Source organism: Chionomys nivalis, chromosome 11 (genome assembly GCF_950005125.1).
Source record: "Chionomys nivalis chromosome 11, mChiNiv1.1, whole genome shotgun sequence".
NCBI classification, from domain to species: domain Eukaryota; kingdom Metazoa; phylum Chordata; class Mammalia; order Rodentia; family Cricetidae; genus Chionomys; species Chionomys nivalis.
Window position 1 is genome coordinate 33383340 of NC_080096.1, and position 27914 is coordinate 33411253.

Genomic DNA, 27914 nt, shown 5'->3' on the forward strand with positions numbered 1-27914 from the left:
GGCCTAGAACTCATCACTATACAAGGCTGGTTCACAGAGATCCATCTGCTTCTGCCTCTTCTGGGATCAAAGGTATGTGCCACCATGCCCACCTAGCAAAGCATATTGTTTTTTCTTTAAAAAACAGTGTTTCTCTGTGTAGTCTTGGCTGTCCTGAAACTCACTTTGGCCTCAAGCTCAGAGATCCGCTTGCCTCTCCCTCCTGAGTGCTGGGGTTCCAACTTGTCAAACATAACCCAGGCTAGCCTCAAATTTTAAATCCTCTTCTCTCTGGCTTCTGAAGTTCTGGGATTATAGGAGTGTGTTGGTGAGGAACCATGCTTTGTTTGTTTTAAGTAAAGTTTCAGCAAAAAGTTTATCTTTTTATTTTTATCTCATGTATTTGAGGCTGGCCTTAAGTTGCTATGTAGCTGAAGATGATTTTGAATTCTTGATCCTCCTGCTTCATGCCCAATTTATGTGGTGCCAGGATTAAACCCAGGGGCCTTGTGCATATATGCTAGACAAGCACTCAATCAACTATATCCCTAGCCCCAGACTTTGGACTTTTAAGGGGCTGAAGGAGGATGCTTATGGGTAGACCAGACTGAGCTACATAGCAAGGTCTAGGCCAGCCTGGGGAGAGAAGCCTGCCCTTAAAGCATAGTATGGCTTTTATGTCCACTCCCTGTACGCCGCTGCCTCCAGGCAGCTTTGGGGTATGAAGGCAGGGGAAGTGACACTCCCTCGGCACAGCGTCACTGCAGCACTGCAAAGAGCTCACTACTGTGGTCACCTTCATGCAACAGGACCCCAGGGAAGAGAAGGCAGCTTCTCATGGGAGTGTACGGTTCTACGAGAAGAGGGTGCTAGAGTTCACGTCATTATGGAAGCAAAACCAAACTTCAAAGGTGCTAAGCTTCTTCCTTCCTGTCCCCAGTGTGAGCCCTTTGTTGGGTTGGGTGAATCCACCAAAGCTCTTGGGGTACCAGAAGCCTTGCCTCACGCAGGCACGGAGGGAGACATACCCTTCTTCCACGGTGACAGAGTTCATGAGAAGGCAATTGGTAACAGTCACTTTATCTTGTATGACACAGGATGAGCCAATGACTGAGCGCTTAATAGATGACTTCTCTCCAACCTGTGTATCCGGCCCAACGAGGCTGTCAGCTCCAACCTGCAGAAGGCAAACAGAGACTGTCTGTAATTCACCCTCATCTTTGGGGCCCTTCCAGAGAAACAGCTTAGGGGAGTGATTAGTATTTCACAAGACCCAAAGACCAAACAGCTTTTCTAACACCAGCTCCATCTAACACTGAAGAACAGGCCCTTTTCTTCCAAGAAAAACAAAACAAGACCAACAAATCAAACATATGTGTGCACTTACATATTTGTATACTTAGCCCAGACTGGCCTTCGGCTTTTCAGTTTATTTATTTATTTTTAAGACAGGGTTTCTCTGTGTAGCTTTGAAGCCTGTCCTGGAACTTTTTCTGTAGACCAGGCTGGCCTCAAACTCACAGAGAGCTGCCTGCCTCTGTTTCCCAAGTGCTAGCCTTAAAGGAGTGCACCACTCAGAGGCCCCCAGCCAACTTTTCTTCTTCTTCTATTTCTTAGAGACAGGGTTTCTCTGTGGCTTTGTAGCCTGTCCTGGAACTTGTAGCTCTTACAGACCAGGCTGGCCTTGATTTCAGAGATCCGCCTGCCTCTGCCTCCTGCGTACTGGGATTAAAGGTGTGCAGCGCCACTGGCTCAGCTCCCTTTCTCCTTTTTATTGCTTTTGGAGACAAGTTCTTACTATGAAACCCTAAACTTGCATCCAACTTGCTATTCATCTCAGGCTGGCTTAGAACTCACATTCTTCCTGCATCAGTCTCCTGGATACCATGGCTGCAGCTGTGTACCACAACATCTGGCTTCAGGACTCTTCATATTTGTGAAATACAGGAGATTGGACCCAGATTCATAAATGCTGAGCAAGTGCTCTACCACTAAACTATTGCCAAAGCAAGTTCCAAGTGGCCAGAGACAGGGTCTTACTCTTTCCCAGACTAGCACTGCATGTTTGGTAGCTCAGCAGACTTTGAACTTCTGATCTTCCCACCTAAGATGCTCCAGTGCTGAGATTATTTTTTTCTGTATGTGTACACATGTGCATGCTATGACGTGTGTGGAAGTCAGAGATGAACGCTTTAAGTGTCATATCTCCCCTTTCAGCACGGGAGTTCCCGGACTGTACTAAGGTTGTCAGGTTAGCAGTACAGAGCTTTACCCGCGGAGCCATCTCTCCAGCCTGATGAAGTCTTCTTGAGTGTGTCCCTACTACTACCAAGATGGAGATGGGACTCCCCTTGTACTAATGGGGTCCCAGTGCCCCTCAGAAGGTTGCATCTGCGCCCTGCTTACGCCAGCACTTACCAAGTGTCTGTTGGCAATCTGGGCTGATGGGTGGATCATTGACTCCTCTGGACAAAGCTCAGACAGCAATTTGGGTACCTTGAGGAAATAAGTTTCGCAGGTAAAGATGTGGACACCTAACTAACACTTTAGGTAGAACTCAGCGCCCAGTCAGGGATGGGGCTCTCCGCCAGTTGTGTCAGATAAGAGAGCAGAGAAGCTGCTAGGCTTCCCAGGACAGGACAGCGTATGCAGCAGCCACACTAAGGCCTAGACATTCTTCTGACATTTCATGGGAAAGGAGGTCAAATGGGGCACAGAACACCAGGAATCCTGCTCAGAGTAATTCTGGGTTCTTTCCCTTGTCTCCTGGGTTACTGTGGCCATGTCACGTGAGAAGAGGAGCAACGTCAGATAAACTCTACAATCAGGACTGATCCAAAGAAAGAGCCCGTGTCCCTCCAGAGGAAACGAGAAAAAGAAGTTTATATTATTCTTGCCTAAGGCTGAGAAATGAAAAGCAGGTTGAAGGTACAAGGTGATTTGGTCATAACCTACTTGGAAGGAAGAGAATGCATGTATCTATGATTCTCCAGCATGGACAACACAGGGCAGCTGTACAAATCATTGTAGGTGGTGGCCATGCTAGCTGGACGAGGTCTTGTCAGCACTGGCTACAGTACCATGAGTCTTCTATGACACTCCAGTCACGGCCCTGTGTGCCTATCTGCTGCACCATCAGAGGGCGTCTTTCCAGCTTCAGCCTGTTTATAAACCTGCTTCTGGACCTGAGTAAGAGTGGGGAACACTGTGTTTTCTTATAGTTCTCTGGTTTGGGGTTCCCCTGGATTCATAACCAATCCACATTGAAGGCAGCTTAATATCTGGGGCTGAGGTTATGTCTACTGGCTAGTACGAGTCTTTTGTTGTTATTATTTGAGACAGGGTCTCTGTATGTAGCCCTGGCTGTCCTGCAATGCACTATGTAGATCATGCTGGCCTCCAACTCACAGAAATCCTCCTAACTTGTCTCCCGAATGCTGGGATCAAAGCTGTGCAACCACCACCCTGCCTACTAAGAGTCTTCAAGATTCATGAACCAGAGAAATCTTAGTTTTCAATAATATTTTTAATACCATCTACATCTTATCTTACCTCCCAGTGACAGTTTTCAGAGTTCTACTAGGGACAATGCCAGTAGTTAATCTTTCGCTGTTGTTGCAAGACAGGGAAGCTCTAGCTGTCCAGGAACTCACTCTGCAGACCAGGCTGGGCTTGAACTCCAGAGATCTGCCTGCCTCTGCCTCTAGGGAGCTGGGATTAAAGATGTGCCACCACTGCCCTATTTAGCAGCTAATCTTTTATTGTCTCATTCCAACTAACTTTGCCTATTTTTACTTCAGCGCTTCACTCCTCCCCAATTTCATTTGCAGGTCTCAATATTCCTTCCTCCTGTGCTTCTAAAACTATGAAGAAACCTCCATATCTTTAGCCTTTTCTCTCCATGCTTTTACTGATGTGTTTCAGACAATTCTTCATAGACACTCCTATCTCGAGTCATCTGGTCACTCAATTTTCTTTCTCTCCTCCCCTTTTTTTTGTATTTTTAAAATTCAGTTTACCTTAAACACCACTAACAAAAATACAAGCAAGAAATCCCTACAGGGTTTCATGCAGCCCAGTTGGGTCTTGAACTCAGTATGTAGCCAAGGATGTCCTTGAAATTCTAGTGTTTTTGCCTGTCTCCTGATGCTGGGAGTATGGGCACCACACCAGCTGATGCAGTACTGGGGAGCGAGCTCAGGGAGTCCTGTGTACTATCAATGGGGCTACATTCCCAGATGTTTTTTTGCTTTCTTGAGGAAGTTTCCTTTGTCTTAATTCATTAAATTATGTGACTATACAATATTTATCTATTTTATTACCCCCCACCCCCGACCCAGACAGGTCTTGCTATGCTACCCAAGCAGGCTTTCAACACAAAATCCTCCTGTTTCTGTCTCCCAAGTGCTGGGATTACAGGTGTGAGCAAACATGGCTAGCCTGGAATTTGCTACATAGCCCAGGGTAGCCTCCACTTTGCAAATCTCACTGCTGAGAGCTGGGATAATTGGAATATACCATCATGCTTGGCTTTGTCTGCTTACTTAGAAGTAGCTATTATACAAATGTTCACCCTGAAAAACAGGAGAGCTGCTGCAGCCGCAGCTCAGAAGCTAATCTCTCTAGAGATCTTAGCGCTTCCTTGAACTCACCGAGTTCCTGTCTTTGGATTTTCCCCTGACAATTCAAGTCTTGCTAATCTTTAGGAGTGAAGACTGTGAATGTTACCATGTCCCCAGCAGTAAGGCAGAAAGCGCGGTCTGGTTTGAGGGCAGGAAGACCCTGAGCCCATCCTCTCACCTGCCTGTTGGCTTCCATGTAGAGCCCCAGGGTGCTCACTCGAGAGCAGAGTCCCTCTTTCATGATGTGGACATAGCAGCGCACCTGTGAGCTAGAAAAATCTTCCCACTTGTCTCCTCGAAAGGCATTCCAGCAGGCATGATATGGAGCCAAAGTCAGAGTGTTGTCATTTTTTATAAAACTGTAAATATCTTCAGACAAACATCCAGAGTAAATAAAAAAGAGAAAGATGGCATGGGGACACAGATTGATTGACAGCCTGCCTTGCTATGTAGATCAGGCTGACCTGGAACTCAAAGACCCCCTGCCTCTGCCTCTGCCTCCTGACTGAGATACAGTCAGTTCTTAGAAGCAGGTGTGGCTAATATTCCTTCCTACTCTCCTTGAAACTCATCACTAAGTCTGGACCCCAAGGAACCCATCACAGCTGAAAGACCAAGTCAACTAAAACAGGCAATGGATTTTCTTATACGCTTGAAATACTGTAAACACTATAAAATATTATAAGCACTAAACTAATATTTAAGAAGAAATCCTAAAAAGAAGGTTGGCTGGCATTGTGATGCTCACCTTTAAACCTAGCACTCAGGAGCCAGAGGCAGGTGAACCTGAGTTCAGGCCAGTCAAAGCTACATAGTAAGACATAACACATAGTCTCAAAACAACAATAAATCAAATCTTTTAAACAAGCCAAAAGCCCAAAAACAATAATTAAGCATCACTAAAGAAAATGATAACCTCTGTAAATCATGAAAGCACACAGCATGTATGCAGGTGACCACAGCATTTGGAGTCACAGTAACTATTTTAGTTTTCATTTTTTCTTTCTTCTTTTTTGTTGTTTTTTTTGAGAAAGGGGTTCTCTGTGTAGCCTTGGCTGTCCTCAAACTCACAAAGATCTGCCTGCCTTTTCCTCCTGAGTGCTGGGATCAAAGGTGTGCGCCACCACGGTCCAGTATAACGAATCTTAGATGTTGGAGCCAGAGTCTGTGGCTGCAGCCACCATGCTACTCTGTCATCACTCTGCGTGATGGGGCAGGACACAGGGCTCTGAGGGCAATCAAGGCATTTCATCTCGACAGTCTGGCTGGCCTCTGGTTGTACTTGTTTGCTTTGTCACCTTCCCTCACTGACAGAGGTGGAAGGTCTAACTTGAAGAACCAGGAAGTTTGAGATGCGGTAAGGAGAATCTGAAGACCTACGGTTTAGTGGGGAGCATAGTCAAAAAGGATGGACCAAATAATGGGTCTGGAGGCTTGATTAGCCCAGCCCAGAAGAGTCCAGGAACCAACTGTGTGATCAAGCGCACCCAGAGTAAGGCCAGCTAGCCCATTTTGTCCTGTAAACTAGACACTGGCTGTCTTTTTTTTTTTTTTTTTTTTTTTTTTTGGTTTTTCGAGACAGGGTTTCTCTGTAGCTTTGGAGCCTGTCCTGGAACTCCCTTTGTAGACCAGGCTGGCCTCGAACTCACAGAGATCCACCTGCCTCTGCCTCCCGAGTGCTGGGATTAAAGGCGTGCGCCACCACCGCCCGGCTGACACTGGCTGTCTTAAGTGAGCATCTTGGGATGCCGTTCTCTCCCAAGGTTCTTCGACCCCTGTTCATCTCATTGCACCAAACCAAACACCAACCTAAAGACTTCAGCTCCTTTTTCTTTAGATCCTCTTCTTTGTCTTCCTGTCTCTGTTGTGAGAAAGTCGAGGAAAACTGTTTTCTTACTAGGTATGGAACCAGTTCACTTCGGATGGAAGTGATTGACCTAGAAAGAAAGAGTGGCCAAATGTGAGAATATTGGATCCTTCTGGGTCAGAAATTATTTGTACTCAAGGAAAAGCCAAAGATCTGGATTTCCTTTAAAGGTTAAGACAGAAGTGGGAAAAATATAAGAATCCCTCTTCTTGGTCCTTCCACAAAGTCTCAACTTCATGGTATATATATGTATGTACATACTTACACATGTATACATGCAGTATATAACATGGTGCTCTGATTGCTCATTAGCGACCATCCATGAGAAAGCAGGCTATTCTGTTTGTGGGCGTGTATGATGTATGTGTGCACACATGTCTCTGTGGGTGCATAAGTGCATGTATACAGAGGCCAGGGGTGGCTGTCAGGTGCCTTCCTCCATCAATTTCCACCTCTTACTGACCCTGGGTTCACTGATTTAGCTAGGCTTGATGCCCAGTGAGCTTCAGAAAGACATCTGTCTTTGTTTCCCCATCACTGGGGCTACAGTTACTGCTGCAACTAGCTTAAATCACTTTTTTAAAAAAATTCCAATTTATTTTATGTGTATGGGTATTTTGTCTGCAAATATGTCTGTGGAGGCCAGAAGAGGGTATCGGATCCCTTGGAAATGGAGTTACAGATGTTTGTGAGCTGCCATGTGGTTGCTAAGAGTAAGCCCTGGTCCTCAGGAGAGCAAGTGCTGTCAAGCAATCTTGCCAGCAAACACCACCCTCCCTTCCTCCCTCCCTCCCTCCCTCCCTCCCTCCCTCCCTCCCTCCCTCCCTCCCTCCCTCTCTCCCTTCCTTCCTTTTCTTTCTTGTGACAGGGTCTCTCTATGTAGCTCTGGCTGTCTAGAAGCTTACAGAGATCAGCCTGCTTCTGCTTCCTGAGTGTTGAGATTAAAGTGTGCGCCACCATGCCTGCCCCCCCCCCTTTAAATTTATTTTTTTATGTATAGGAGTGTTTTGCTTGCATATATGTGTATACCACATGTGTGTCTGGTACAGGCAGAGTTCTATGTCCAGATGAGGAGATAGAAGGCTTTTAGTTTTTTGTTACATGGAGACAGTGTCTTAATGGCTCAGGCTGGCCTCTAACTGTCCACCCAAGGACAACCTTGAATTCTTGATCCTCATGCCTTTACCTTGTAAGGGCTAGGATTATAGGTGTTACTGTCATGGCTGGCTCTGTGGAGATGTTGTTGTGTGACAAAGTCTTACATATAGCCCACGCTGGCACAGAACTTAGGATTCGCTTGCCTCCGTCTCCTTACTGCTGGGATTGTGAGCACGAGCCACGATGTCTGTTATATATTTATTTCATCCTGGGGGTTGAACCCAGGGCTTTGGACACACTAAGCAAGTACTCAGCTATTGAATTATAATGATTATAATTATAATGACATATCATTAGATCTTTTCATTTTTGAGACAAGATCTAACATTGTAATCTAGGAGGTCTTCAACTAGTAGCCAATCTTCCTGCCTCAGCTTTCTAAATGGCAGGAATTAAAGGCATGGGCCACCAAACCTAGCCTCTCTGCAAATTTAGAATTCATTCCTATCCCTAAGTAGTTCCTAAAAAACATTATATCCCACTGGGCGAAGGTGGTGCAAGCCTTTAATCCCAGCACTCGGGAGGCAGAGGCAGGCAGATCTTCGTGAGGCCAGCCTGGTCTACAAGAGCAAGTTCCAGGACTGGTTCCAAAACTATTGAGAAATCCTGTCTCTAAAAACCAAAAAAAGGAAAAGTTAAATTCCATCTACTCAGAAGGGCAGGTCTCCAAATATTGTAGCAGTTGTACTTACTAATTGGTGCAGGAGAATTGTCTGCAATCTGTCAATCATGTTATAAATAAATGCTGATTGGCCAGGCAGGAAATATAGGCGGGAAAACCAGATAAGAAGTAGAAATGATGTAATGAGAACAAGAGAATTCTGGGAAGGAGGAAGTTGATTCCTGCCACTCCTGCCCAGATCACCGAAGCAGCAGGATGTGATCTGCCCCACTGAAAAAAGGTACTGAGCCACATGGCTAACATAGATCAGAAAAATGGGTTAATCAAGATGTGAGAGTTAGCCAGTGAGAGGCTAGAGCTAATGGGCCAATCAGCTTTATAACTTAGAGATCTTTGTGTGATTTTCTTTGGGACTTGCTGGCTGTGGGGAACCAGGTAGGACAGAAAACCCCAACAACAAACAAGCAGGCCCCCCGCCGTTCATGTTACAACTAATGGTTGCTAAAGAATTCCCACAAAGTTAACTTCAACCTACTGTAATATCTCAGCTGAGACTGACACCGAGGGCAAGAGCAGAGTTAACTCGTGCAGAGAATGACTCCTAGAAAGGAGCAGTGAGTAGCTGGCCAGAGCTCTGGCGTGCTTCTTCATTTGCTCTTTGTGGGTCCCAGGAAGCAACTTCTTTCTGATGGCATCACGGGATGTCAGGGGCTGCAGAGATGCTCACCTGCCTGCTTGAATTCCATGCCCAGGACACACTCCGCAGAGAGAATCAACTCCTGCCAAGTTGTTGCCAGACTTTTCCACATACATATCAGGGTATGAATGCCCAAAAGAGGATTCCCTCACTCTCTTACCCTTCCTCTCTCTCTCTCCTCCTCTCTCAGTAAGTAAGTAAAAAATTAAATGTAAAAAAAAGATGATAGGTTGTTGGGTCTAATGAATCTTTAACGGGGGAAGAAAGAACTTGATATTTGGTATAGCGGATATGCTTTTTATTTTTTTTATTTTATTTTATTTTTCAGAGAATCATTAGGTCTTTTTTTTTATTTTTTTATTGAAAAAAAAATTTTTTTCCGCCTCCTCCCCGCCTCCCATTTCCCTCCCCCCGGATATGCTTTTTAAAATTAACATTATTTGTTAGCTTATCTACAATGTGTACCTCCTGTGCCTGCATGTGTGAGTGTGTATGCATATACCACACTGCTGTGTAAGGAAATTAGAGGACAGACTTGCAAGCAGGCTCTTTCCTTCTACCGTGTGGATTCTGGGGACTGAACTCAGCCTTGGGGGCAAGTACCTGCTGACATCCAGTATGCTTTTAACTTTTATTTAGCAAAGAAAATGAAAACAGGTGGGTGAGAGTGCAGGTTTTTATATCACTGATTAATTTATTTAGTATTTATCACACATCTTTTATGTCAGTTGCTGTGCTGGGCTTTGGTAAATGCTGTTTCTAATACCTAAAGGAATTATTAGTGGGGTGGGCAGAAGACAGGGAAAGGGAGAAAGAGCAGGTCAAACAGGCGGGGGAGCAGACTGTGAACGTGTCTAAGCAGTTATAATACTCTGAGAGACGAGGCATGAGGGAGGGGCTGTAGTGTGAACAGCACCGCAACCCTCGCTGCTGCTGTCAGTACCCATTCTCTACCAGGGGCCCCACTAAAAGACTCAGGACCACACACATGTGCCGTAAGGAAGAAGGCAAGAGGCTGAGGCTGAGGGAGGTAAGGGAAATTATGAACCCTGGAGCTACACAGTACATGGTCTTATGTTATTTTTAAAGGATCAAATCAAATATCTTTGAACATTTCTGTGTAAGCTAGGAGTCCCTGTATTGAATTTCTTTTCTTTTTTTTTTTTTTTTTAATTTAGTTTTTTCGAGACAGGGTTTCTCTGTGGCTTTGGAGCCTGCCCTGGAACTAGCTCTTGTAGACCAGGCTGGTCTCGAACTCACAGAGATCTGCCTGCCTCTGCCTCCCAAGTGCTGGGATTAAAGGCATGCGCCACCACTGCCCAGCCCCTATATTGAATTTCAATGGGATTTTTTTTCTCTTGGTCCTTTGATGGAGATTAAAATTTTCCATATGAATACAAGGATGAAATGAAAACAGCAGAACACTTATTCTTAGCTTTTTTTTTTTTTTTTTGTCTGTTTTCAATGCTCCATACCAATGCGGATAGCAAATATTCCTTGGTCCCTTCCCCTGGAGAACAAGTCAGTTCTTTTGAAGGGACGAAGCACAGACAGCTGGAGGACGTTTAGGGCCTTCACGGAGCAAACAGAATTGGCGCTGCATCGGGCAAGCAGACAAGCCTTGGCACATGGTCCTTCTCAGCACTCAGGGTAAGTGATTTGAAAAGACATGAAGCTGTCCTGCCAGGTCGCAGCCCCTTCTGCTGGCGCTCAACATCAGATGTATTCCCATAGAGTGCAGCTGACCTAGCTGTAGAGGTTGCTCACAGCTGTGCTAAGAACTGGAACAACTCAAGGCTATTGTGAACCATTGTGGAACACAACATCTTGACATTAGGCCTAAAATGAACGCTACCAGCTGAGTAGCTGGATACAATACTCCAAACTACCTTTAGGCTGCAGGAATATACCACTGTACCAGGGTGGACTGTCTGTTTCAAGATTTATAACTTCCTGTTCAGCGTTTAGTGCCATGTGTATATCATTTTTTTTTTGTATATCATTTTTGTTTGTTCTTTTGTTGTTGTTTTGAGACAAGGTCTCTTGCCCCTTAGCTTAGGCTGGCCTGAATTTGCAATCCCTCGCGTCTCCAACTCCCAGGTGCTGAAATTATAGGCACGAGTCCACCACACCCGGCTCGATACACTTTATATCGAAATTTACTTTTACTATGTGCACTTTGACTCTAGCAACTCTGGGAGATGTGGGCAGATGGGGAAGGGAACAGATGTGGTTTGGGCTGAGGATCCGGATCTACGTCAGAGCGGACTGCAGAGGAAAAGCCCCAGCTGGCAGCCCTGGCAGTCACAGTCATCACCGATGGCAGCTTGTCCTCAGAGCACATACCACTCTATTACATTTGTCAGGTCTGCAGCAGCAAACTGACATGTCCAGATGAGCTATAGATGAGCTGCAGCAGCAAAGATAAGGCTGGCTTTGTTGTAAAACTGCCTGTACACCCTGGTTCTAAAAGCCACAATTCTATTTGATAGTATTTAGAAAGCATTCCTTCTTTTTAAGCCAGTGATGGTGCACATCTTTAAGTCCAGCATTCTGGGAGGTAGAGGCAGGCAGATCTCTGTGAATTCAAGGCCAGCCTGATCTACAAAGTGAGTTCCAGCACAGGCTACATGGAGAAACCCTGTCTTGAAACAAAACAAAAAACAAACAAACAAACAAAAATACTGGCTGCTCTTCCAAAGGACCCAAGTTTGATCTGAACACCCATATGGCAGCTCATAACAGTCTCTGTAACTCCAGGCTCGGGATTGCCGACACCCTATTTTGGTCTCCATGGGTACCAGACACTCATGTGAAGCACTGGGCTTAGTTCTTTTTCCTTTATTTCATATACATCCTGGCCCATCAGCCAAAGAGATAGATTTTTGTTTTGTTTTTTGGTGCTAATGGGGACTGAACCCAGGGACTTGTGCACACTATGAAAGTGCCCTACTTCTGAAGAACATATTCCCAGTCCTATTTTTACTTATTATTGTAAGTTGCTAAGGTTGGTGTTGAACTTACTGTATAGCTCATGTAGGTTTGAACTTGTGATCTTGCTGAGCATCCTGAGCAGTACAGACCTGCCTTGCTATGTCCAACTCAGAGCTAGAATTTAAGCTAAAATTCTTTGGCCAAACTCTCTGGGGGAGTTTGGCTGCTGTAGTGCCTGCTTTTCAGTTACCAGCACTGTTCAAGGCAGGAACTTATCCACAAGTCACCAAGGGAATTAGCCTCCTAGTCATTGCACCATTAAGTCTTTTCCTATCTACTTTTCTTAGAATTCCAGCTGTATTTCTACTCAACGAGTATCCAAGGATGACCCTGAGCTTCTGACCCTCCTGTCTCCACCTGCCAAGTGCTGGGATCACGGGTCTGCACCACCACACGCAGCTTATTTAAAGTTTTATTTAAAAATTCTGCTGGTTTATTTGCAAATCCCCAAAATATAATCAGGGTTTCTTTGGTATAAGCAAAGTAACAGTATGTAGATAATCTGATTTATTTCTAAAACAGAAATGAAAACCAGCTGTGATCTTTGTATAAACTGTTATCTGACATTAAGAAGACTTTGGGCAAAGCATTTACGTGGGATACACAAGGCCCTAGGTTCCAATCCAAGCACTGCAAACAAAGAAAGAGTTTGAACCCTATCTTGGAAAACCAAAATCACAAGGTAGTTTGTTAGTTAAAAACTATACCTCATGGGTCAGGAAAGGTGACAAACACCTTTAATCCCAGCACTCAGGAGGCAGAGACAGGCAGATCTCTTTTATTTTGAGGTGATCCTGGTCTACACAGCCAGTTACAGGCTAGCCAGGACTATATAGTAAGACCCTGTCTCAAAAACAAAAGCAAAGCTGGGGGTGGAGCACATCTTTAATCCTAGCACTTGAGAGGCAGAGGCAGATGGATCTGAGTTTGAGGTCAGCCTGGTCTACAGAGCGAGTTTCAGGGCAGTTAGGACTGCGCAGAGAAACCCTGCATGACTGAGGGGTTAAGTGAGCATACTATTCTTGCAGCCAACTGCATTCAGTTCCCAGTACCAATGTCAGGCGTCTCACAATGCCCTGTGATTCCACCACCAGAGGATCTGATGCTTCTGGCCTCTAAGAACATCTGTAATCATGCACACCCACACACATACATATAAACAAAGGTAAAACTAATAACAAAAAACCCTATACTTGTTAAAAAAACTGTTGGTTTAGAATTGCAAAACTAAAAAGTTTGAGAAACAGAATGCTCAAAATCTGTAGGCCTTCTTACCTGTTTTCCATTAAGAAATCCACAACATATTTCTTCAAGCAGTAGAGATGGGCATCCACGAGGCCCGTATGGAAATGTATTCTAGGGTACCTGTAGGAAGAACAGGAAAGAACAGGTTCATAATCAGATAATACAGATTAACATTAGTCTAGTCTATCATCAGGTCCTGGGCTCCAGAAGAGGGGGAAGGGTCAGAGTAATGATGCCTACGCCCCAGCCTGGGAAGACCAGCATGGTGGGTGCTAGCATTTTTGTTCTAAAAAATTTGTTTTTTAGGCTTACTTATTTTATTTTTTGCTTCCATGTATGTAAGTGTACTATGCGTGTGCCTGATACCCTCTGTGTGTAAAAAGACTGTGAAAGACGGGTGTTATTACAGTGTTCTACCCTCACTGGTGCCCTGTGTGCAGAAAGACTGTGAAGGACGGGTGTTATTACAGTGTTGTACCCTCACTGGTGCCCTGTGTGCAGAAAGACTGTGAAGGACGGGTGTTATTACAGTGTTGTACCCTCACTGGTGCCCTGTGTGCAGAAAGACTGTGAAGGACGGGTGTTATTACAGTGTTCTACCCTCACTGGCAGTTTCCTCTTCCACAAAAGCACTTACCTACAGTCTGATAATATTAAATGGAAACTTCCAAGAATCAAAAAATTGTAATTTTTGAAACACATATGTGGTGAAACCTGGTCCCACCTATTAGCCACCTTAGTTATCAGATCCTCTGTCCTAGCAACACAGGACTTATGTTCCAGCAGCCTTTAGTTTATAGTGGCGTCAACATACAAAGATAATGAAGTTGAAAACTTGGAAGGGAAGCCATAAAGTATTTTCTTTAAGTTATACCAAACATGGTGGCACATGCCTGGTGTGGGACAATTGTATTCTGTCAATTATGTTTTTTTTCTTTTGGTTTTTCGAGACAGGGTTTCTCTGTGGTTTTGGAGCCTGTCCTGAACTAGCTCTTGTAGACCAGGCTGGCCTCGAACTCACAAAGATCCGCCTGCCTCTGCCTCCCGAGTGCTGGGATTAAAGGCGTGCGCCACCACCGCCTGGCTGTCAATTATGTTTTAAATAAGCGCTGATAGGCCAGTGGCCAGGCAGGAAGTATAGGCAGGACAACCAGACAGGAAGTATAGGTGGGTCAATGAGAACAGGAGAATTCTGGGAAGAGGGAAGCTCCCTCTGCAGTCCTGTCCAGACACAGAAGAAGCAAGATGTGACTACGATGCTGAAAAAGGTACTGAGCCATGTGGTTAACATAGATAAGAATAATGGGCTAATGTAAGTTATAATAGTTAATAAGAAGCCTGAGCTACGGCCGGGCAGTGGTGGCGCACGCCTTTAATCCCAGCACTCGGGAGGCAGAGGCAGGCGGATCTCTGTGAGTTCGAGACCAGCCTGGTCTACAAGAGCTAGTTCCAGGACAGGCTCCAAAACCACAGAGAAATCCTGTCTCGAAAAACCAAAAAAAAAAAAAAAAAAAAAAAAAAAAAAATCCTGAGCTAATGGAAAAACCAGTTTATGATTAATGTAGACCTTTGTGTGATTTTCTTTGGGACTTAACAATTGTGGGAACTGGGCAGGACAGAAACCCTGACAACACATGCCCTTACTTCCAGCACTCGGAGACAGAGGTAGGTGGATTTCTGTATGGCCAATACTAGCCTGCTCTACATAGTAAGTTCTAGACTAGTTAGGGTTACATAGTGAAACATTGCCTTTAAATTTTTTTGTTTTAAAAAGTGAAGTTAGGGCTGGAGAGATGGCTCAGAGGTTAAGAGCACTGGCTGTTCTTCCAGAGGTCCTGAGTTCAATTCCCAGCAACCACATGGTGGCTCATAACCATCTATAACGATATCTGGTGCCCTCTTCTGGCGAGTAGGCATACATGCAGTCAGAACTCTGTATACATAATAAATTAATCTAAACAACAACAAAAAAAGATGAAGTTATGCTGAGCGGTGGTGGCGCTGCCTGAAAAAAACCCAAAAAACAAATAGCAACAACAACAACAAAAAACCCATATATTACCACCAGAGATAAAGAGTCAACAGATAAAATGTTGAGAGACCTCAGGGTTGTTCTGACACCTTTATTTCTAACTCTAGTTCTAATAGCCACACACAGACATACACTTATACACACAAATAAATAAATAAATAAATAAATAAATAAATAAATAAATAAAAAATTAGAGTAAGGAAGGAATGTGGAAGTCAGAGAATCCTGAGCAGCTCTCCTAGCTGTGTGGCAGGGCTGTAGTGTTGGGTATATAGTTGTCAGAATAATGACTGGAGGGGTAAGGACAGCAGACAACTGAAGCCTGAGGAACTTGTGCTTTACCCTAGAAACAGCGCATTCACAGCTGTGAGGAGGAAAGAATACAGAACAAGGCTGGGAAGCCTAGAGACTGTGGGGAAGCAGTGAAGCACGGGATAAAAGGCAGAGTGAAGGCAGGCGATCCCTCAACTACAGGCACTACAGACACATAACTGGGGGAATCTGAGCGACGGTGAGTGTGCAGGCAGAGTGGACACTGGGAAATCAGGAAGTCAGGATTGCTCGCTGGGATCTCCCGAGAAGGCGCAGTAGCGGTGTCTTTATTAGAGATTGATGGCTGAAAATAGTTGCTGGGAGGAATAGAAGGCTGGTCTGAGACAGCAAGACTGCAGCATGGTTTTGAGAGTTCAATTAAGATCAAAACTATAGATTTATAGTGGTGCAAATTTACACCAATACAAAATAGTCCCCTTGAAAAACTTAAAATCTGTGAAGTAGTTGACAAAACAGATGTATAAAGTTTAGAAGTTGAGGGTTGGGCTAGGGATACAGCTCTGTGGTAGAGAGCTTGCCTCTATGCACAAGGCCCCGGGTTTATGTCCCAGCATTACAAGGCAAAAAAGAACATTACAGGACAATGGGAAGGGTGGGGATGGAAGCTTATTGCCAAGCTTGATGACCTGAGCTTGAACCCTAGAACTGAAATGGTGTTCGGAGAGACTGACCCCACACGCTGTCCTCTGACCTCCACATGTGCATCACGGCAAGTGTGTGCTTCCCCCAGTACAATACAAAATATGAATACATATTTCTCATATGTATATAAAATACATAGGAAAAATGAAAACTGAAAGCTGTACAGGTGGAGAGAATAAAAGAACAAGTAAGGATGGGGGAAGCTTGAAAGCATAGGACCTAACTGGATGAAGAGACAGGATGGACAGTAGGGTAAGGCAGGTGCAGAGAAGAGAGGAGGAGAACAGAAAAGGAGAGGAAAGGATGGAGAAGAGGAAGAAAGGAGAAGGGGAGAGACAAAATAAATAGAAAGGAAAATAATCCTGGATGAAGACGAAACACAGGCATTAAAGCACTATGTATTCTGAAAACTCATGAATATGGTAGTGAAGGTTTTTGTTTGTTTTTAACTCAAAACTACAAACTCACAAAGAAAAAGACCAGGAGAAATGACAACTATAAATTTTGGAAGCTGGACAATAGAAGAATAGTGGTAACAAATTTAGTATGTTCAAGAAAACAGAACTTTAAAAAGAAAGCTAAGAGCCAGGCATGGTGGCACATGCCTTTAATCCCAAGCACTCAGGAGGCCGAGGCAGATGGATCTCTGAGTTCGAGGCTAGCCTGGTGTACAAAGGGTGTTCCAGGAGTCAGGGCTATACAGAGAAACCCCCTTTCTTGAGAAAAGCTAAAACCAACCCAACCCCTCCCCACCAAAAAAGCAAGCCAAGAACAAGATGATTTGTACTGCTGAAGGCTCATGATCGGAACTGGCAAGATGATGCTTCCTCACACAGGCAGACAGCTGGAAGATTTCCCTAGCTCTCTACAGCCCATATAGCTATGTCTAAAGACACAACCTTTCTCACAGGCAAGCTTCTTTATTGAACGGAAAAAAAATATGGAAAAGTAAGAACAAAAGTTCAGTGCTTTGGATTTAGCTGCTGCTGCTGCTTCTTCTTCTTCTTCTTCTTCTTCTTCTTCTTCTTCTTCTTCTTCTTCTTCTTCTTCTTCTTCTTCTTCTTCTTCTTCTCCTTCTCCTTCTCCTCCTCCTCCTCCTCCTCCTCCTCCTCCTCCTCCCCCCCTCCTCCCCCCCTCCTCTTTTTTTTGAGATAGGGTCTTTTTTTATGTAACCCTGGCTATCCTATATAGAATGGCCCCGGACTCAGAGATCCGCCTGCCTCTGCCTCCAGAGCACTGGGATTAAAGGGGCTACCACAACTGGCAGATTTTGGCATAGAAAGCAGTCCTTCTGTGTCACCTCTCCTTATCATAAAATGAGAGATTGTTTTAGGAATTAGGGCTGGTTAAATATCAGTTGGGACACTAAATTAGATAAGTACTTCAAGACTTTCCATACACAAAGCAACTGAAGTTTAAGCCATTTTTTAATATCTTTAGTCCCCAAATAGATTTGGTCATATTCTATGCAGTCTTGACAAATGTCCTTGTCTCCCGAGATACAAATGCCTAAACCTTCCAAGATGAACTTGTGAACATTTTATTTCATTTAAAAAGATATCTTTAAAAGCTTGTTTTTAGATGTTTATTACCCTTCCAGGAAAAAACAAAAAAACACCCTTGACCCTTTGACTAGAATTTAAAAGCGAACCACATAGCATTGTGGGAAGAGGATCATGATTTTCTTATTAAGTGTTTGGCACAAATACTTTACAGTTTTGAATTATTAAAAACACATGCTTGTCAGAAATAAAACAGGATTTTTTGTTTGTTTGGTTTTCTTGTTTTCAAGACAGACAGAGTTTCTCTGTGTAGCCCTGGCTGTCCTGTAACTCACTATGTAGACCAAGCTGTCCTAGAACTCAGACATCCGCCTTCCTCTGTCTCCAGAGTGCTGGGGCTAAAAGTGTGTGCCACCACTGTCTGGTTGTACAAGAGGAATTCTTTAAAGAATCACTAAACTGCATTCAGCTGAAGAAACCAATTTTCTGTAGCCTTTACCTTTCTAAGTTCCCTTTATTGTTTTGCTGGAGTTTGAGGAGTCAGCATATACATTATATCTTTATATTAAACCTAGAACTCACTAAGTAGATAACCACGCTGGCCTTGGACAGATCCACCTGCCTGCCTCAAGGGAAAGCTGGCATTCCTTAGGGTCTAGATGATTGGCCAGCTGCCCTTCAGACAGCATGCTAAGAGGGGAACAGGTGGCTGTGAAAGACACAGGTACGGAATTTACATAAAGCATGGGTGAGAGGGCCCAGTGGGTAAAGGTACTTGCTGTGACTGCCTAATGGCCTGAGAACGATCCCTAGACCCACATAAGGTAGGATAGAATCGACACAACAAACTGTCCTCTGACCTCACATGGATGCCAAGACACTTGTGCCAATGCATACACATCATATCCACAGGAACACATACACAACATGATAATAATAAAATAAAAAAGGATTTACATTAAAAATAAAGGATTATAATAAAGATAACATGCCCTATCACTAAATTTTGGCTATTGAACTTAAGTTTGCTCTTCCGTTAAAAAAAAAAAATCCAACAAAAGGAACCAGCTACCATATGTGCAAGTACCCGTAGGGAGGAAAAAGCCAGATAAAAACAAAGGTAACAAAAAAAAAAAAAGGCTTTTGCTGGGTAACCCTGATCTGTAAGGAGGTGGAAGTGCTGGAGAGAGCTCAATAGTTAAGAATTAGTTGCTGCTCTTGCAGAGGACCCAGGTTCTATTCCTAGCACCCCTACACAGTGGTTTACAATCATTGGTAACTAACTCCAGTTCTAGGGGCTCTAATGCCAACTTCTAGTCTCCATGGGCACTAATGTACATAGTGCACAGACATACATGCAGGCAAAACACCCATATACATAAAAAAATAAAAATAAGTAAACCTCAAAATAAATTAATAAATGAGTAGATGGAATACACTCAAGATCCTAGGACGCAGTGTGATTATGGAGTTCTATATACTTTGTTGATAGACTATTTAACTGTTAATGTTTAAGAATGGTTCTTAATACACATTTCATAGATAATAAGTAAGAAAGAAAAGTATATTCTGTTATAGGATACAACATGATGAACTTTGAGGATATCATGCAAAATGAAATGTCAACCACAAAAAATATATATAGCATTTCACTTACAGAAGATACATAAACTACTCAAATTAACTGATAAACAAAGTAGAATTGTGATTGCCAGGGACTTATGGGAGGGAGAGAATAGGGAATTGTGTTTAGCGAGATAAGAGTTTCATATTTTCCAGATGTAAACTTCTGGAGATTTGTTTCCTAACAACGTGGTCGCATCACCACCACCGATGGTGAATTATGTCACCCTTTCTAGCTCTTCTTAAAAGGAGGATCTCTAACAGTGTCGTCCTGATCCCACCCTGCCCCCCAAGGCTTCACTCTCCCTCAGTGCAGGACTTGGCTCTACCCTGGTAAGAGAAGACTTAGGGAGTGCTGTGCGCGCTGTGAAGAAAAGCTGGTGTCCTGTCTCCGGGGAAAGTGTTCACATATTTTTCTCAGTTTCACACAGTGTAATTTAGTTTTCATTCCTTCTTTCCCATGGTGGGTGGTTTTATTTGGTTTCAAGAAAAGGAGAACTGCCAAGAAGACAATCCCTGGGGCTTACTTCTGCAGGATGGATCCCTTAATGACCAGCTCTTCATCCAAGTCTGCTTCATTAGCCATAAAGAGCAGCCTCTTTCCTGTGCTGTCCACTCCAATGAAGTCACGCTGCTCCACTGAATCATAAGAAAGAAAAAAAATCAAATCAAGCCAGTTGTCCTGTTTGCATGACTACTCAGGGGACAGGGGACCTACTTATATTGCTCTTAGAATCGAATAGGAAGTGGTAGGAGGGGGAGTCATGATGAGCATCACGCCACAAAGTGTAAAGCAAAAAGGGTCAAATATATTTATATCGTTCTAAAGGATACTACTGGGGAAACCGGCCATCTTTGAATAAAATGATAAAGTACTGTACCAGAGCAACTTCTGATTTTAAGGCACTGCTTTTTGGGGTGGTTCGCAAATATACATTTAAAAGCAGAGGAGACTCAGTAGCATCCTATTTTCAAGTAGTTCCCAAATAATACAGTTTATATATATTGTCTATGCATATTATATATTCTGATATGAATATATATATAAAAGGAGAAAAGGATGGAGCAAATGCTAAAAATTGGAAAATCACTGGACAATGGTGGCCCACACCTTTAATTTCAGCACTTGGGAGGCAGAGGCAAGCAGATCTCTGTGAGTTTGAGGCCAGCCTGGTTTACAGAGCAAGGACTGTTACACAGAGAAACTCTGTCTCCAAAAACCAACCAACCAACCAACCAAACAAACAAACAAACAAAAAACCCAAAACAACAACAACAACAACAAATCTAGGTAAAGTTCTTTGTACTATTCTATAAACTTCTATGAGTTTCAGTACAGCCAGGACTCCAGAGAGAGACCCTGTCTCAAAAGACCCAAAACAAACAACCCAAAAAAAAGTTAAGAGGCAAGCATGGTGGTGCATGCCTCCAATACTAGTATCTGGCAGGCTAAGGCAAAAACATTTCAAACTCAAGGCCAGTCTAAGAAATAAAAGAAGTTGGGTATGTAACTCAGTGGTGAGGCATTTGCCTAGCATGTAAGAGGTCTTGGATTTCAGTGCCAGCATCGAAGGGAGGACAAAATGTGTGACAGTCAAGACACAGTCCAATCAAAAATGCAGATGGCTTATCTACTACAAATCACAGTACAGCAAGGAACTCTCTCTTACAAATAACCTAGGTCCCAATAAGTTAGGTCTGTTCACTGTGAAAGTAGGGATGCTATTATTTAACATTATTTGTAGTCAGTCAAAATTAACTACATACCTACTCTGCAACTGTATATATGATTAGGTCATTGACAAAAAATGCATTATTTTGCTAGGTATAGAGAGTCTGATGGTAGGCAATCATGCTGCCAATTTACTGCAACTTCCTATGGTGTATTTCTTTTCCCCAATCACAACATAAACACCTCAAAGGTTCATTTATTACTGTTTTGTATTTCCTATAACATCCAGCTTATTGTTAGACTATAATATGTGCCACTTGGCTGGGGAGATGACCCAGAGTAAAGTTCTTGCTGCACAAATGTGAGGACCTGAGTTTGATCCCTGGCATCCTTGGGAAAGTTAGATATGGTGGCATTAACTTGTAGCACCAGAGCTGGGAAGGCAGAAACAGGAGGATCCCGGGGAATGTCGGCTGGCTACTCAACTGAATCAGAGGGCTAGTTCAACAAGAGAATAAGAAAAAGCGGACAGCCGGGCGATGGTGGCGCACGCCCTTAATCCCAGCACTCGGGAGGCAGAGGCAGGTGGATCTCTGTGAGTCCGAGACCAGCCTGGTCTACAGAGCTAGTTCCAGGACAGGAACCAAAGCCACAGAGAAACCCTGTCTCGAAAAACCAAAAAAAAAATAAAAAAATAAAAAAAAAAAAAAAAAAAGAAAGAAAGAAAACACTGACATCTGGCCACCAGATACAGGTATATCCACATACAGGAACACATTTAAAACACATACAGCACAAACACACAACTATTCACACTAGCAACTGCACAGTTTGTACATCTTTTCTTTTCTCCCCTGCCTTTTTTTTTTAAATATTTATTTATTATTTATTATGTATACAATGGTCTATCTGTGTGTATGCCGAAGGCCAGAAGAGGGCACCAGACCTTATTACAGATGGTTGTGAGCCACCATGTGGTTGCTGGGAATTGAACTCAGGATCTTTGGAAGAGCAGGCAATGCTCTTAACCACTGAGCCATCTCTCCAGCCCCCTTTTTTTGGTTTTTAGAGACAGGATTTCTTTGTGTAGCTTTGCTGCCTGTCCTGGAACTGGCTCTGGTAGACCAGGCTGGCCTCGAACTCACAGAGATCCACCTGCCTCTGCCTCCCGAGTGCTGGGATTCTTTTTTTTAGAGGATTTCCCTGTGTAGTCCAGGCTGCGCTGGAGTTGGCTCTTTAGATCAGGTTGCAGACCCACAGATATCCCCCTGCCTTGATTATAGGCATGCAACGCCATCACCTTGCCAGTGTGTGTATCTAAGACCTGTAGACACAGAAGTAGCACAGTGTAATGATTAAGACCTGAGCTTCTAAAACTAGTCCACTGGTATGGTAGTATGAAACTCAGCATGGTTACTCACATATAAGTACATTAACTAACCTCTCTATTCTTCAGTTAAATGGGATTGATAGTATTTAAATACATAGGTTTGTTATGAAAATTAAATAAGATAATATATATAAAGATTTATAGTAGTATTATTGACCAAGTTATTAAAATATTTAAGTCACTGTCTGGCAGTAGCGGCACATGCCTTTAATTCCAGCACTCAGAAGGCAGAGGCAGGTGAAGTTCAAGGCCAGCCTGTTCTACAGATTGAATTCCAGGATAGTCAGGGCTACACAGAGAAACCCGTCTTGAAAAAACAACAATAAAACAAAAAGCAAAGGCAAAAACAGTTTAAGTTGCCACCTTTAACCCCAGCACTTGGGAAGCAGAGGCAGAGTAGGTGGATCTCTGTGAGTTCAAGGTCAATCTGCTCCACAGAATGAGTTCCAGGACAGCCAGAGCTACATAGTGAGATCCTGTCTTGAAGCAAAAAACAAAACAAAGAAAAAACAAAACAAAAAACCCGAAAATTTAAGTTAGGGTGGTGGCGGCACACACTTTTGCTCCCAGCACTTGGGAGACAGAGGCAAGTGGATCTCTGAGTTAGAGGCCAGCCTGGTCTCTACGGCGCGAGTTCCAGGACAGCCAGGGTTGTACAGAGAAACCCTGTCTCAAGGAAAAAATGAAAACAAACAAACAAAAAAAAAACAAATCAAATCAAAACAAAACAAACAAAAAACTAAAACCAAAACCAAACCAAAACAAAACACATAGTCTCATGCTCAATGTATACAGTGCTTGCTAAGCAAGCATGAGAACCTGAGTTTGGAGCCTCAGTACCCATATAAAAACTGGGGGTGTGTCAGCATGTACCTCAAACCCCAGGATGGGATGTGGGGCAAAGACAAACCGATCTCAGTCTAGCTGAAATAACAAGTTCCAGATTCAGTGAGAGATCATGTCTTTTTAAAAAATGGGGGAGGACGGAGGACAGTTGATGTTTAACCGCTGGCCTCTACACACATGTGCCAGTAAACAGGTGCACAGATATATGCATCATGTCTGCATCTTCCACTTTTCTTTTGAGATAGGTCTCAATATGTAACCCAAGCTGGACTTGAACTCATGACTGTCCTGCCTCAGTCTCTGGAGAGATGGGTGTACAGCTGAGTACTACCATACTTGGTATGCTTCATTGTTGGCTGTGGCTGCCTATCTATCTAACAAAGTGTTAACTGTATGACAGTTAGCTCTGGTGATTGAAGCACTCAAGGCCATTGATCACATAGTAACTGGTCATATGCAGTGTTTGAATCTGAACGGGGAAAAATTATACAGTTCTTTTCAAAACTAAAATTAGCGAAATCCAAAGAATGAAAAGCAAATAAGGTCAATTTGAAGCTAAATTTTGAAAATAATTACAAATATCACACGCAGTTCTGAAATATATCAATGTATCCATCACATGACAATGAGACTATAGTAAAGCTTGTGAAAGTTTAACTATGAGCTCTCAACTTAATAGAGAGATAGAAAGCTGATATTTCTGGGAATAATTTGAAGTGTTGAACATACTCAAGTTCTTTTTTTTGTTGTTTTGTTTTGTTTTTTGAGACAGGGTTTCTCTGTGGCTTTGGAGCCTGTCCTGGAACTAGCTCTTGTAGACCAGGCTGGTCTCGAACTCACAGAGATTCACCTGCCTCTGCCTCCAAGTGCTGGGATTAAAGGCGTGCGCCACCACCGCTCGGCTTACTCAAGTTCTTAGATTCACAAAAACCCTGAATCACTTGACTGTCCTGGAAGCCATAATTCCCAGCCCAGCAATTTTCAGGTATGTTGCCGCATGGCTTTCCTTCTTGGATCTTCCTCCTTGTATTGTTTCTTTGTGGCTGTCATAGTAACTGTAAACTCTGAATAAAGGTTGTAGATGCTCCTGCTTTACCAAAGTGAATTCCACTTGGGAGCAGAATAGGTAATTTCAGAATGTCTAGCCAAAGGCTACACAAACAAGGCTAAAGAAGCAAAATTATAAACTTTCACTTTTAAAAATTGTCATACTCAAATATTCCTCCTTTTTCCCTACTTGATTTATTTCTCTGATTGATTTTTCTTTCCTGCCTCTGACTCCCGAGTGCTGGGATTAAAGATGTGCGCCACCACCACCTGGCTTTAATAGATTTTTTTTTTCTTTTCTTTTTTTTTGAGACAGGGTTTCTTTGTAGCTTTGGAGCCTGTCCTGGAACTCGTTCTGTAGACCAGGCTGGCTTTAAACTCAGAGATCCACCTGCCTCTGCCTCCCGAGAGCTGGGATTAAAGACATGTGCGCGCTACTATCGCCCGGGATTTTTCTCTCTCTTCTACAAGTTGTTCACTCATTCATTCACTACTCCATCAGTAAATCTGTATTCCTACCCTATAAAAAAAGGGTACATTTGGAGTTCAGAATTTAACTCCTTTTATGACGTCAGCAGATCCTGAGGCCAAAACCAGATAAAGAGGACAAATGACAGGCATATTTACTCATTATACAAACACAAACATGCTACACAACTTAAGAACAAATCAAAACTACACAGGCAGGAGCAATGGGCAATGACAGGTAATAATGCCAGAATGGAGAGACAGGGTAGGGAGCTGCTGCAAGTTCAAGGCCAGCCCAACCTACTTAGCAAGTTCCAGGGCAGTCAGGGCTACATGCTGAGACCCTGTCCCAAACAACAACAGAAAACCATATTTAAAAACCAGCCTAATAGTTGCCTAGGTTGTTGTGGTGTACTTCCTTAATCCCAGCCTTGGGAGTTCGAGGCCAGCCTTTCCTACACTGTGAGTTCCAGACGGTCAGAGAAACCCTGTCTTGAAAACCAAACTCAAAGGAAGCCCAGTCTATACTTCAGATTTTGAAAGGTCATAAACGCAGTTTCTACCATCAGAGATACGGTCAGTTCCCAGTTCTTTGCAATCCTTTACAATCCTTGGTCTGGTTTAGCAACTAGCTCTGTTCTGCCTCCCAAGTGCTGGGACTAAAGGTGGACCACCACCTTGGGCAGTGACTAGCTTTGACTAAGGGAGGATAGCTGAAGCAACCCATCCCCAAGTTTATGGCTCTAGAGACTTGGTAGCTTCTGTTTCCACGGTTAGAACCCGCTGATGGCAAACAAGTCATGGCCATTAACTAAACTGAAGGAGAAGCCAGTGCTCACAGCCCCTGAACACCTTCTTTAGTTCTGAGGTGTTAGGTGGGCTCTGAGCGAACAGTGACAGTTGTGGGTCCCAGCACCACCAACAGTCTCTTTCAGGTACCAGGTACCTGAGCCTGAACAGGCAGTTAGAGAAAATGGCAGATAAAGGACTCTGAATTCTGAGAAAATGGCAGATGATATGGAAGCAGTGCTTGAGGCTTCTTACAAGAAGGAGGGAAACACACTGAGCAGTGCTAAATCTGAAGAACAGAGCTAAAGAGGTGGGGGACAAGAGCAGAAACCACAGTCATCACGATACAGAAATAAAGTAAGGAACAAAAGCAAAGCAGAGCCAGGAAGGTCTCTGTGAGTTTGAGGCCAGCCTGGTCTACATAGCAAGTTCCAGGACAGCGAGAGCTACATAGAGAGCCCCTGCCCAATAAATTAAAATAAATAAAAAAATAATACACAAATAAATGCAAAGTGAAATAAAGGAAAAGAGTCAAAACGCAGCAGAAGCAAAGAAAAGAGGTGGAGCCACTAGAGAAACTGAGATCACAGATGTGAAAGCAGCCAAAGTCCTTATTCTGTTCCAAACTTAACAAACAGTGCCACCTGAATAAAGACTGGGCAGAGCTGGAGAGATGGCTCAGGGTTAAGAGCACTGGCTGCTCTTGCAGAGAACTCTGGTTCCATTCTCATCATCCACACTGAAGCTAACAACCACCTGTAATTCCAGTTCCAGGGATTTGAAGTTCTTTCATGGTCTCTTTGGGGCCAAGCATGCACACAGTGCACAGACGTACATGCAGGCAAACTTATGTGGATTAGCCCATAGCACTAAATAAAGCAATGGCATTTATGAGGAAAAGACCCACATACTACATACATGGTAGCACATTCTTGTACTCTTTCTGCTTGGGAGACCAAGGCAGAAGGACCTTGAGTTTAGGGACACAGCCCATACTATAAAGAAGACACTGATTCAAAACACCCAAACCAACCCATCCCCTCCCCCCACAAAAAAGAGATTCAGAAAAGAGAAGCAGCTGGGCATGGTGCCTCAACAAGTAAACAAAAACCCCAAACAAAAGACAAGCGCTCTAAAAGGGAATGTTAGTGTAAGACCCTGGGATATGAGAAGCCAGGACAGTTTCTGCAGGCAACTGACACCAGTAATTCACATAAGAGATTTCAGAAAGTTTGTTTTCTTTTTGTTTTTTTGAAACAAGGTCTCTCTATGTAGACCAGCTGGGCTTGAACTCACAGAGAACTGCTACCTCTCTCTCTGCATGCTGAGACTAAAAGTGTTGGCCACTATGCCCAGCACAATGGTAATTAAAAAAAAAAAAAACTTGAAAGAACCAGGCAGTAGTGGTGCACACCTTTAATCCCGGCACTCAGGAGGCAGAGGCAGGAGGATCTCTGTGAGTTCGAGGCCAGACTGGTCTACAGAGAGAGTGCCAGGACAAGCTCCAAAGCTACACAGAGAGACCCTTTTGTGAAAAACCAAACCAAACCAACAAAAAAAATCCATTTCATGACTAATAAAAATAGGTAGATCTAAGTGACAAGGGTTTCTTTTTTTTTTCTGACTTAAGATGTGACAAAAAGACAGAGAGAATTTAATAAATCCAGCCCTGGGTTTGATTCCTAGGATCATTGGGGGAAAAACAGTGCCCAACATGGTGCATTCCTTTAATCTCAGCATCTGGGAGGCACAGATAGGATCTCTGTAAGAGTCCAGACTGTTCTACATTCAGAGTTCCAGACCAGACAGGGCTACAATGAGACTGTCATTTAGTGAGACTGTCTCAATAAAAAAAGATGATTTGAATTGAAGGATTATCTAATACGCTAAAATGTAGTTACAAAGCCGGGCGGTGGTGGTGCACGCCTTTAATCCCAGCACTTGGGAGACAGAGGCAGGCGGATCTCTGGGAGTTCGAGACCAGCCTGGTCTACAAAGGGAGTTCCAGGACAGGATCCATAGCTACAGAGAAACCTTGTCTCGAAAAAACAAAAAAACAAAAAACAAAACAAAACAAAATAAAATGTAGTTATAGGAAATTCAAACAACTGGGACTGGGTTGGAATAGTAATAAATACAAAGAAAACAAGCAAGCAATAAAACAAGATGGTATTTAGGAAAATAAGAACAGGAAAGAAAAATGTACACAACTCAGCTGTGAATACTACATACAATCATAGTAATATAACCATTAATTAGCTAGTTAATAATATGATTCCAATGCCACATTAGGAAGCTGTATGGAGTTTAAAAACAGGAGCAGAGGATGTGGTAAGACAGACCTATATCTTTAAGTTCCTGAGTAGGAAATCAACAGATAATTCAT

The 27914-nt window shown here is 43.4% G+C and overlaps 1 protein-coding gene across 1 annotated transcript in view; it reads right to left on the reverse strand.

Moving 5' to 3' along the window:
* The window catches only part of Eif2b3 (eukaryotic translation initiation factor 2B subunit gamma), a 65614-nt gene that overhangs the window by 12093 nt on the left and 25607 nt on the right, over positions 1 to 27914 (reverse strand). Inside the window, exons 5-10 of the mRNA XM_057783811.1 lie at positions 19844 to 19955; positions 13215 to 13304; positions 6411 to 6538; positions 4780 to 4970; positions 2398 to 2475; positions 1008 to 1156 (exon numbers count right to left, since the gene is read on the reverse strand). Of these exons, the coding sequence (XP_057639794.1) occupies positions 1008 to 1156; positions 2398 to 2475; positions 4780 to 4970; positions 6411 to 6538; positions 13215 to 13304; positions 19844 to 19955 (748 nt within the window). The remainder of the gene's footprint in view (positions 1 to 1007; positions 1157 to 2397; positions 2476 to 4779; positions 4971 to 6410; positions 6539 to 13214; positions 13305 to 19843; positions 19956 to 27914) is intronic.